This window comes from Salvelinus fontinalis, chromosome 18 (assembly GCF_029448725.1).
Source record: "Salvelinus fontinalis isolate EN_2023a chromosome 18, ASM2944872v1, whole genome shotgun sequence".
NCBI lineage: Eukaryota > Metazoa > Chordata > Actinopteri > Salmoniformes > Salmonidae > Salvelinus > Salvelinus fontinalis.
The window spans coordinates 8,334,481-8,346,869 of record NC_074682.1 but is presented as its reverse complement, the minus strand read 5'-3'; the positions used below and the strand labels follow the sequence as shown (position 1 = coordinate 8,346,869).

At 42.2% G+C, this 12,389-nt stretch overlaps 1 protein-coding gene across 1 annotated transcript; it reads right to left on the bottom strand.

The window, feature by feature from the left end:
• Positions 1 to 4,037: 4,037 nt before the first annotated feature.
• LOC129814899 (adenosine receptor A1-like) lies at positions 4,038 to 11,206 on the bottom strand. The gene is made up of 2 exons (XM_055868046.1): positions 10,468 to 11,206; positions 4,038 to 7,001 (listed from the first exon to the last, which is right to left on the bottom strand). The coding sequence occupies exons 1-2, from the start codon at positions 10,821 to 10,823 to the stop codon at positions 6,353 to 6,355; spliced, it is 1,005 nt and encodes a 334-aa protein (XP_055724021.1). The 5' UTR covers positions 10,824 to 11,206; the 3' UTR covers positions 4,038 to 6,352.
• Positions 11,207 to 12,389: the final 1,183 nt, after the last annotated feature.

Genomic DNA, 12,389 nt, shown 5'->3' with positions numbered 1-12,389 from the left:
ACCCTAGACCCACTCCAATTTGCATACCACCCTAACAGATCCACAGATGATGCAATCTTTATTGCACGCCACACGGCCCTTTCCCACCTAGACAAAAGGAAAACCTACGTGATAATGCTATTCATTGACTACAGCTCAGCGTTCAACACCATAGTGCCTTCAAATCTCATCACTAAGCTAAGGACCCTGGGACTAAACACCTCCCTCTGCAACTGGATCCTGGACTTCCTGACGGGCTGCCCCCAGGTGGAAAGGGTAGGTAACAACACATCTGCCACACTGATCCTCAGCACAGGGGCCCCTCATGGGTGCGTGCTCAGTCCCCTCCTGTACTCCCTGTTCAATTATGACTGCATGGCCAGGCACGACTCCAACACCATCATTAAGTTTGCAGATGACACAAAAGTGGTAGGCCTGATCACTGACCACGACGAGACAGCCTATGGGGAGGAGGTCAGAGACCTGGCCGTGTGGTGCCAGGACAACAACCTCTCCCTCAACTTGATCAAGACAAAGAAGATGATTGTGTACTACAGGAAAAGGAGGACTGAGCATGCTCCCATTCTCATCGACGGGGCTGTAGTGGAGCAGGTTGAGAGCTTCAAGTTCCTTGGTGTCCACATCACCAACAAACTAACATGGTCCAAGCACACCAAGACAGTCGTGAAGAGGGCACGACAAAACCTATTCCCTACAAGAGACTGAAAAGATTTGGCATGGGTCCTCAAAAAGGTTCTACAGCTGCACCATGGAGAGCATCCTGACTGGTTGCTACACTGCCTGGTATGGCAACTGCTCGGTCTCCGACCGCAAGACTCTACAGAGAGTAGTGCTTACGGCCCAGTACATCACTGGGGCCAAGCTTCCTGCCATTCAGGACCTCTATACCAGGCGGTGTCAGAGGAAGGCCCAAAGAATTGTCAAAGACTCCAGCCACCCTAGTCATAGACTGTTCTCTCTGCTACCGCACGGCAAGCGGTACCGGAGCGCCAAGTCCTAGGTCCAAGAGGCTTCTAAACAGCTTCTACCCCCAAGACATAAGACTCCTGAACATCTAATCAAATGGCTACCCAGACTATTTGCATTACTCACCCCCACCCCCCCTTTTACGCTGCTGCTACTCTCTGTTATTATCTATGCATAGTCACTTTAAAAAAATTACCTACATGTACATATTACCTCAATTACCTCGACTAACCGGTGCCGCCGCACATTGACTCTGTACCGGTACCCCTGTATATAGTCTTGCTATTGTTATTTTACTGCTGCTCTATAATTACTTGTTCCTTATATTTTTTATTCTTACTTTTTAAACTGCATTGTTGGTTATGGGCTTGTAAGTAATCATTTCACTGTAAGGTCTACCTACACCTGTTGTATTCGGCGCATGTGACTAATACAATTTGATTTGATTTGATTGGCAAACACAATATAAGTAACTTAATTTATGTGCCCCTAATTGCACCGAATACCTCTGTTTATCCTACAGCTATTGTATGCAGTAACCATGAGCCTATGAACCAGAGTTACACTGTTTGCACTGAGGCGATGTGCTCTAGTAGGAAGATCATTTTGTGTAGCTCACCCTGCACTATCAGCTCCAATAAAAATAACATGAGCAAGTCTACTTCTGATAAGCTTCCCAGTAAAGCATTAAAATCAATCAAGCAACCCAGAAAATTGCTAAAAATAGGTCACATTAGCATATACAGCCAGAGAAACAAGGTCCATTAATTCAATAAGTTGCTTGTAACAGATGACATGAATATTCTGCCTATCTCTGAAACTCACTTAGATAATACCTTTGATGATACAGTGGTAGCAATACATGGTTATAACATCTCCCGAACAGACAGAAATGCCAACAGGGGCGGTATTGTGGTCTATATTCAAAACCAGATTCCTGTAAAGCTTAGAGACGATCTAACGTTAAATACTGTTTAAGTAATATGGCTACAGATTCATCTGCCTCACCTAAAGAATATTCTTGTGGGAAGCTGCTATAGACCACCAAGTGCTAACAGTTAGTATCTGGATAATAAGTGTGAAATGCTTGATAATGTATGTGATATCAACAGAGAAGTATATTTTCTGGGTGATTTTAAATATTGACTGGCTCTCATCAAGCTGCCCACTCAAGAAAAAAATTCAAACGGTAACCAGTGCCTGCAACCTACCAGGGTAGTTTCAAACTGCACAGGAATTAAATCATCAACATGTATTGATCACATCTTTACTAACTGTCACGTTCCTGACCTATTTCTGTTAGTTTGTTACGTGTGTTAGTTGGTCAGGACGTGAGGTTGGGTGGGCATTCTATGTTTTCTGTTTCTGTGTTGGTTTTGGGTTGCCTGGTATGGCTCTTAATTAGAGGCAGGTGTTTGGCGTTCCTCTAATTAAGAGTCATATTTAGGTAGGCGTTGTCACAGTGTTCCTTGTGGGTGATTGTCTTCCGTGTCTGTACACCACGCAGGACTGTTTACGGTTTGTTCGGTTTGTGTAGTCTATGTTTTCCTATTCGTGCGTTCTTCTTGTTTTATGTAAGTTCGTCGTTTAGGTCTGTCTACACCGTTTGTTGTTTTTGTTAGTTTAGTCAAGTTCGTGTTTTCGTTAAATAAATATGTCATTTCACTACGCTGCGCCTTGGTTCCCTCAATACTCCTCCTCTTCCGAAGATGAAGAGGAGGAGGACTGCCTTTACACTAACGCTGCAGAAATGTGCTTAAAAGCAGTATCAAAATCCATAGGATGTAGTGATCACAAAATAATAGCCATATCTAGGAAAAACAAAGTTCCAAAGGCTGGGCCTAATATGGTGTATAAGAGGTCATTTGAGAAGTTTTATAGTGATTCCTATGTGTAATGTGTAATGAGGTGCAACCAGACGTTGCACTTGACACTTTTATGAAATTGCTTATTCCAGTTAAGTTACTAATAAGCATTAAGAAATTGACTGTAAAAACGGTTAAATCCCTTGGTTTGATGGTAGGAATTGAAAAATGTTATGGTTGAGAGGGATGAGGCAAAAGGTATGGCAAATAAGTCTGGCAGACCAACTGATTGGCAAACACTGCAAATTAAGAAATCATGTGACTAAACTAAATAAAAAGAAACGATACTATGAAACGAAGATAAATTCTATAAAGAATTATAGTAAAAAGCTTTGGGGCACCTTCAATGACATTTTGGGGGAAAAAGCCAACTCGGCTCCTTCATTCATTGAATCAGATGGCTCATTCATCACAAAGCCCACTGATATTGCCAACTACTTAAATGACTTTTTCATTTTCATGATAAGCAAACTTAGGGATGACATGCCAGCAACAAACGCTGACACTACACATCCAAGTATATTGGACCAAATTATGAAAGACAAGAATTGTACTTTTGAATTCGGTAAAGTCAGTGTGGAAAAGGTGAAAAAAGTATTGTTGTCAGTAGCTAGCCAGTTTGAGTTGAAACACTATTGAAAGCAAGCTGGCAACAAGTTAACGTTAGCTAGCAGGGATCAAATCTGTCTTCATGTGCAATGCTAGCTATCAAACCTTCCTCTCACATTATATGCCAGGGAGAGTGTAACGGCTCTCTTTCGGTGAGTGAGTTGACCAAGGCGCAGCGGGTGATGAATACATAATGTTTTAATGACAAGACGGAAAAACACGAAACGAAATACACTTGAATGATTTACAAAATAACAAAAACGAACTAGACAGACCTAAACTATGAACTTACATGAAACGAGGAACACAATAAACAGGAACGACCGAGACGAGACAGTACCGTGTGGTGCAAAATACACAGACACAGCGACAATCACCCACAAACAAACAGTGAGAACCTCCTACCTTAATATGACTCTCAATTAGAGGAAAACGCAAAACACCTGCCTCTAATTAAGAGCCATACCAGGCAACCCAAAACCAACATAGAAACGGAAAACATAGACTGCCCACCCAAAACTCACGCCCTGACCATCACACACATACAAAACAACAGAAAACAGGTCAGGAACGTGACAGAGAGGCTATGTATTTAGCTTGTTGTATCACATTATAATAATAATAAATATTTCTAAAGTTGTGCTTGGCTTTCAGCAAGCACACTTTAATTACACAGTTTAGTTTATTGAGTAATTGACAATCTTGGAGTTTAGATGATTATTCAGAGTACATCTAGTGGATTTCCATGCACACGTTCAGTTACAAACAAAAACAGGATTTCCAAACAGACAACAATTAATCACATTTCAAATATTTCTGTCAAAGCAAAGTGGCCTACTGACAAATCACAATGTCTGGTGTGGTGATCCTCAGGTAATCATGAGGATGTTTTACTGTCCAATAGGCATACAGTTCAATCATTTCCTCCCATTCATCCTGGGCGACCAGGTATGTGGCAAAGTCGAACAAAAACGCCTTAAGCTTATGCTCGTTTGACACCCACCACGTTTTGTAGATAACCTCCCCAAACAGCACAAAGAGGAAGAAGATGACAAAGACAAGAAAGCAGTGGTCCGTGTAGTAGGTACTTTTCTCCTGGTTGGTCTTCCTGCGACATTTCTTTAAGAGGTCCTCCATTGGGTGATTCTATGAATCACATCAACCTAAATCCTCAAGATTTCAAGATTTCAACGTTCATAAAACTAAAGAATAATGAGAGAGAAATGCAAAGTGTCTGGTGATTATAGTTTACAGCACCAGTACTACTAGAGTGTCCCTTCTGAATACTTGTATTTTGTTCGGGGGAGTGCTTGTGACCCAAGGTCACAGATGGGTAAAGGTAGAGAGAGAGAGAGAAAGAGAACTAACATGGAAAATTGGCTTTTGTCAATCAGGTCAGTCTGCTCTTTCACAGACAACATGAGTGACAGGAGCAAATTGCACAAGCCCTTGCATCAGTGTCACCTCTCCCATGGCCTGAAGTATTTAGTCTGTGTAGACTTTCCATTCCAAACAGCTATTTCTAACCGATCCATGCAGGATCTGAGCCATCTCTTTATTTGAGTCCACCACTTCGCTCTCTGTATCAGTGGGGTCAGGTGTTAACCCCATTTGGGCTCAGGATTGATTGGTTTCTGTGGCGTGCTTTGCCAAGTGGTGGGTTGCCCACATTTGGCGTGCTCCTCAGTCACAGATGTATTTGTACTTTGTAATAAAGATTATGTTGAAGTACATCATAAACAAGGACAGTGCATGCTTTCAGTATCTCTACTTTTAGGAAACATTTGGAGGTAATATCAGAATCTCAAAAAATCCCATACTCTGATAGCCATAGAAAACAATGCTGATGATGCAGATTGTCAAGCAATTTAGCTAGTGTGTAATTAGTAGGATATGATTATTTATTAACTTTGAATGCAAATGCAATATCCCCAGACTCTCTTTCCAACCACCTACCCCCATGTGTATCAGTTATACAGAAGTGCCTTGTGAGGGTCAAGTTGATGAGGAAGCAGAACTGACAAAGGCTTGCATAAAGGTTTTCCAGGGTTGTATAAATCACACAGACATAATGCACTGCATGTAATTAATTCACTCTGGATTTAAATCGGGCTCACTCAGATGCCCGGAGCCTTTTCAAACCCCCTGTCAGTGTTATGAAAATTATGGCACAACCAAGCTCAGGAGAAAATACTACGCATCATTCTTCTCGAACGAAGCATCGTTGAACCTGTTCACTTGAAAACAGCGTTCTTCTTTAGAATAATCTGTGGAGCTTGGTTTAGAGAGAATTGTCTTGATTTACATTTCCTTTGTGGATCTTGATGGACAATAGCTTGACTGTAAAACGGATATAAGCATATTGAGTGATCTTCCCGGGAAAGCATGGGATTTTACAGTGGTACTGAACCAACTCTTGTAAATCGTTATTTTTGTTACAACGCCATTCACCAAAACAGTTGGCAAGGTAACAGCACCCCAAACACATGCCACTAGCTTGGCACTAAAGCTGAAAGAGGATGAGTGTGTTACAGGCCAATTTGACAAGGATCTCGTTATACAGCAAATTACTCAATATGCATTGCAGCTGGCATCAGTGAGTCAAATTACAGATATGGGCTGGGCTAATTCTTATTTAAAGTCTTCCCTTTTCCAGGATTGTCTTTCCCAGGTGGGGTCTATTTCAATTGTACATTCATTTCGTTTCCATAATTCATTGAAGTGCTCTTTGTTGGAGTTCATTCCACTAATTGGGGGCCATTACAAATTAGGCTGCAGTCCACGTACTGTTTCCTTCATCCCAGATGTCTCTCACACGGTTGAATAACACAAGTTTCCTCATCCTTGCACTATGGCTAATTCTTTGACACAACTATTCCGCAGGAAAAGCATAGAAACAATGCAGGTCCTGGCTAAGGGTGGACTGGAGCTTTCTTAGACAGGGGTGGCGGGCTAGGCTGGTTGGGGCAGGGGCTGGTCTCCTTGTGTTTACACAGCATGCAGCGGCGGGCGATCTGGACTAGCGTGGCGCGGAACCGCTGTATCCGGAAGGCATAGACCAGCGGATTGAGGGCAGAGTTGACATGGGACATAAAGATGCCCACGTACATGGCACTCTTGGGCATCCCACACTCTGGGCAGAAGAAGAGGATGCAGTTCATGACATGCAGGGGCAACCAGCACAGAGCGAATAACAAGACGACGAGCGCCAGGGACTTGGCTAATTTTAGCTCCTTGTGCAAGTACTTGCTGGTGTCGCAGGTGGCCTCTGCACGCATGTTGAGCTGCTTCCGGATCACCCTGAAGATCTCAGCGTACAGTGCGATCATGATAGTCAGAGGAACCACCACCCAGCCGAAGAAGTTGAAGTAGACCATGTAGTCCATGCGCATGACCGTGGTAAACGTGCAAACTATTATGTCATCGCTGGTGGTGCTGAGGTTACCGTGTGTGTGCTCGTTGTGCCAGCCCAACATTGGCACCAGCCCGGTCAAGGCAGAGAGGAGCCAGCACAGGAACACTGCCACCCATGCCCTGTTCTGGGTCACGATGGTGCTGTACCTGAAGAGGACCAGAGGAATGATCAAAGTCGGTTTGAAAAACTACACAGTCAAACATTGAACATGCAAAACAGTTGGAGATAAAGTTTAGCTTAGACTTCAGATAATCTCCAGTCAAATATATCTAGAAATATATTTTCATAAGCCATCTGTGTGAAATGCTTGATAGATGCATTAGGCATGCATTTTTAAAGTGCATGTTGTTATAAGTAGCAAAGCATGAGCTCTTATGAATAACGATGATGCACAATCTCGGTTTATTGCATTATGAATTAAATTAATGTATGGACTGCCATGCTGTTATACCCATTTGCTTCAGTGCCACTCAAGCTAACAGGGTGTCAAACGTATTCTGTGACAGAAGCACAATGCATTCATATATGAATTGAAGGTGATTTATAAAGTGTCACCAAATTTCCTGAGGAGAAAGATATGGATTTTAGAATGTAAAATACTGAAAGCTAAGCAAATGTAAACATCAACATTTCTTTCGCAATTTTTTTAATGTGAGAAAATAAAAGGTGGCACTATGAAACCAATACAATTTAAACCAAATGTATGATAATTTAATATTAAACAGCCAAATTAAGGAACCATTCCCTTTAATAAGTTCCCACTGGCCACAAACGCCAAATCAACATCTATTTCACATTGGTTCAATGTCATTTCATTGTAATGACATGGAAACAACATTGATTCAACTAGTGTGTACCCAGTGGGATTAGTCCCCTGTCCACATGACATTACAAATAAATAAGACGCACCAGGAACTTTGCCAAAAATGCGAACCAGCCTTAAAAATAACTCCTTGGGACGGACAAGAACATTTTAATATACTTAAAAGCTTTCAATGTCTGGCCCATTGATTTCTATTCAACTAAGCGTAGATATATGGCTTTCCAGCAGTCTGAGAGAAATTCTCCTCAGATACACTACATTACCAAAAGTATGTGGATACCTGCTCGTCCAACATCTCATTCCAAGAATCATGGGCATTAATATGGAGTCGGTCCCCCCTTTGCTGCTATAATAGCCTCCACTCTTCTGGGAAGGCTTTCCATTAGATGTTGGAACATTGCTGCGGGGACTTGAACGCAGCCTGGCTCGCAGTCTGCGTTCAAATTCAACCCAAAGGTGTTCGATGGGTTTGAGGTCAGGGCTCTGTGCAGGCCAGTCAAGTTCTTCCACACAGATCTCGACAAACCATTTCTGTATGGACCTTGCTTTGTACACGGGGCATTGTCATGCTGAAACCGGAAAGGGCCTTCCCCAAACTGAAGCACAAAATCGTCTAGATTGTCATTGTATGCTGTAGAGTTAAGATTTCCCTTCACTGGAACTAAGGGGCCTAGCCCGAAAAATGAAACAATTGGCACTATGCATTGGTGCAGGTAGCATTCTCCTAGCATCCGCCAAACCCAGATTCACAATAACAGCACCTACAGTTGACCGGGACAGCTCTAGCAGGGCAGAAATTTTACGAAATGACTTGTTGAAATGTTGATATCCTATGACGGTGCCACGTTGAAAGTCAGTGAGCTCTTCAGTAAGGCATTCTACTGCCAATGTTTGTCTATGGAGATTGCATGGCTGTGTGCTTGATTGTATACACAAGTCAGCAACGTGTGTGGCTGAAATAGCCAAATCCACTAATTTGAAGGGATGTCCACAAACTTTTGTATATATAGTGTACATTGCTACCGCATACTCCCTTGGTATCCCTCGCACATCAATATAAAGAGGCCTTTGAAAAAGTCCACTTATACAGCGCCCTCAAAAAGTAATCACACCCCTGAATCAATACATGTCAGAATCCCCTTTGGCAGTGATTACAGCTGTGAGTCTTTCTGGTTAAGTCTCTAAGAGCTTTGCACTCCTGGATTATACAATATTTGCACATTATTCTTTAAAAAATTCTTCAAGCTCTGTCAAGTTGGTTGTTGATCATTGCTAGACACACATTTTCAAAACTTCCCATAGATTTTCAAGCCGATTTAAGACAAATCTGTAGCAAGGCCACTCAATAACATTAAATGTCATCTTGGTAAGCAACTCCAGTGTATATTTGGCCTTGTGTTTTGGGTTATTGTCCTGCTGAAAGGGGAATTTGTCTCCGAGCATCTGTTGGAAAGCACACTGAACCAGGTTTTCCTCTAGGATTTTGCCTGTGCTTAGCTCTGTTCCGTTTATTTTTATCCCCCAAAAAACGTTCTAGTCCTTGTTGATGACAAACATACCCATAACATGATGCAGCCACCACCATGCTTGAAAATATGAAGAGTGGTACTCAGTGATGTCTTGTGTTGGATTTGCCCCAAATATAACGCTATGTATTCAGGACATAAAGTACATTTTTTTGGCCACATTTTTTGCAGTTTTACTTTACTGCCTTATTGCAAGCAGGATGCATGTGTTGTATTTGTTTTATTCTGTATAAGCTTCCGTCATCTGTACAGGCTTCCTTCATTTCACTCTGTCATTTAGATTAGTATTGTGTGGTAACTACAATGTTGTTGATCCATCCTCAGTTCTCTCCTATCACAGCCATTAAACTCTGTAACTGTTTTAAAGTCCCATTTGGCCTCATGGTGAAATCCCTGAGCAACTGAGTTAGGAAGGACGCCTGTATCTTTGTAGTCACTGGGCGTATTGATACACCATTCAACGTGTTATTAATAACTTCACTATGCTCAATGTGATATTACATTTTTTTTCTTCTATTTTTAACCATTGACCAATTTGTGCCCTTCTTTGTGAGGGATTGGAAAACCTCCCTGGTCTTTGTAGTTGAATCTGTGTTTGAAATCCCCTGCTTGACTGAGGGACCTTACAGATAATTGTATGTGTGGGGTACAGAGATGAGGTAGTCATTCAAAAATGATGTAAACACTATTATTGCACACAGAGTGGACAGAGTGGACATTATTGCACACAAACATATTATGTGACTTGTTAAGCACATTTTTACTCCTGAAGTTATTTACACGTGTGCCATAACAAAGACGTTGAATACTTATTGACCCAAGACATTTCAGCTTTTCATTTTTAATTAATTAATTAAATATGTACAAAAACATAATTCCACTTTGACATTATGGGGTATTGTGTGTAGGCCAGTGACAAAAAATCTAAATGTTATCAATTTTAATTAAGAATGTGGAAAAGAAGTCAAGGGGTGTGAATACTTTCTGAAGGCACTCTATAATTAGAATGAACAGAAAATGGTCCTCACTAGGAATACAGTAAAATTATTAATTTGTTGCCCTCAAGCAAAAATCCATCTCATTATGGACAATCCTCTATTAAAAGTTTAAAACTACGAATATACTGTAATTTCATTACAGGTGGTGCTGCAGACCAGATAAATGTATTTCATGTGATGCAGTTACAGTATGTTTTTTTGTCATGAATTTGGCAGTTGTTTTTCAATAAATAGCATGCAACCGGTGGCTATACCGTGGACTCACTTGATGGGAATCTTGACACGGAGGTAGCGGTCAATGGCGATGGCCATTAGAGACAGGATGGAACCCTGGGTGATGATGAGGAGCAGACAGGCGAGGAAGAGGCAGGTGTAGAATTGAGTCTTCAGCCCCAGACTAATCACTATAGCCAGGGGAATGACCAGGGCTCCCACAGCGATGTCGGCCACCGCTAGAGACACGATGAAACAGAACGTGGTGTCCCTCAGGGCGCGGTTTACACAAACCACCAGCACCACCAGCACGTTTCCCAGCACAGAGGCCAGGGCGATGGCTGTCTCCATGGAGATGTAAATCATGTCCACATGCTCCCGTGGCTGGATACCGGGAGAGGAAAACATTTTAAAAGTCCTCAGATCTCCCCTTGCCTTGCCTCAGAATGGAAATGGTTTAAGAGGTTTTTCTTCAATTGGTCCTATGGATTCAACTAATTTCATTGTGTCCTCCTCCATTCTACGTGTTCCCTCTGAGTTGCTGCTGTTGAGAGAAGCGTGGGTTGTCGCTGATCTGGCATTGATTGAGTGGGCCCTATGTCAATGAGGGGATCTGGGGAGATGAATGTCCAGCATCCTCTTCTAGCTCCACACTCCCTGGCTGACAGGCTGATCCCCTGCTTCTGTCCTCCTCTCCTCCTTCTCCTCACTTGCTCTCACTCTTGGAGAGAGGCTCTCTCTGAAACAAGGGAGGGGCCTCGTTCTCTTTGCAGCAGTCTGCAGCACCACCACCTCCCATCACTCCTCTGGAACAGTAGCGAGCTCCCCACATGCCGTCAGAAGTGTGTGTGTGTGTGTGTGTGTGTGTGTGTGTGTGTGTGTGTGTGTGTGTGTGTGTGTGTGTGTGTGTGTGTGTGTGTGTGTGTGTGTTATAGAGGGGAGCTGTGACTATGGTCTGGCAGGTGGGTCTTATAAAACAAGCATTTGGGAGATTGCATGCTTTTCGGCAGGGCCACTCAAGCTAATAGGGTTTCAAATAAAGTTGGAGTGCCAAGGTGCCATCTTAAGTTTTTAGTACTCTGTCACCTGAGATGCACTACAAATGTGACTGTGACACTTTATTTAATGTTTTATTTATTTATTTAAAGTCAGTTAAGCACAAATTCTTATTTACAATGACGGCCTACCCCTGCCAAACCCGTATAACTCTGGGCCAATTGTGCGCCGCCCTATGGGACTCCCAATCACAGCCGGTTGTGATACAGCCTGGAATCAAACACGTGTCTGTAGAGACACCTCTATCACTGAGATGCAGTGCCTTAGACTGCTGCGCCACTCGGAGCCCACTTACGCAAGAAGATTTGTGAAGAACCAAACTAACAATCTTCCCCCCACGCATTTGTGCTAACCAAGACCGCTGTCGTCCTCTCAAATAGCTTTGCATAAATTAATGGACCTTACACTGTGTCCAGATGTTCTGTAAGTGATGTGACGTTTTTACTTCCTGAATATCCACAAAGAGAATCTGTAGAGATAGAAATAGAACCTTAAATCCCCTATAGAGTAATGTTATACTCTGCCTCTTTGCCTTTAGCCTTAAAGGTGAATTAATAAATAAATAAATCATCTTCAGTGTGGCTGGAGTGCTTCCCAGTCTTAAGGCGAACCTACAATGCTGATATCGATTTCTCCTTAATCAGAAAGCATCAGTATACAAGCTACATGGGAGAATTTAGAATTATGTCATGTGCAAGTTATGATTTGTGGTTATTCAGGTGCAATCCATGGTTTAATGTCATACCCCAGCTAATTCACTGTGAGAAATATAAACTCAGCAAAAAAAAGAAACATCCCTTTTTCAGGACCCTGTGTTTCAAAGATAATTCATAAAAATTCTAATAATCTTCTTCATTGTAAAGGGTTTAAACACTGTTTCCACGTGCTTGTTCAATGAACCATAAACAATTAATGAAC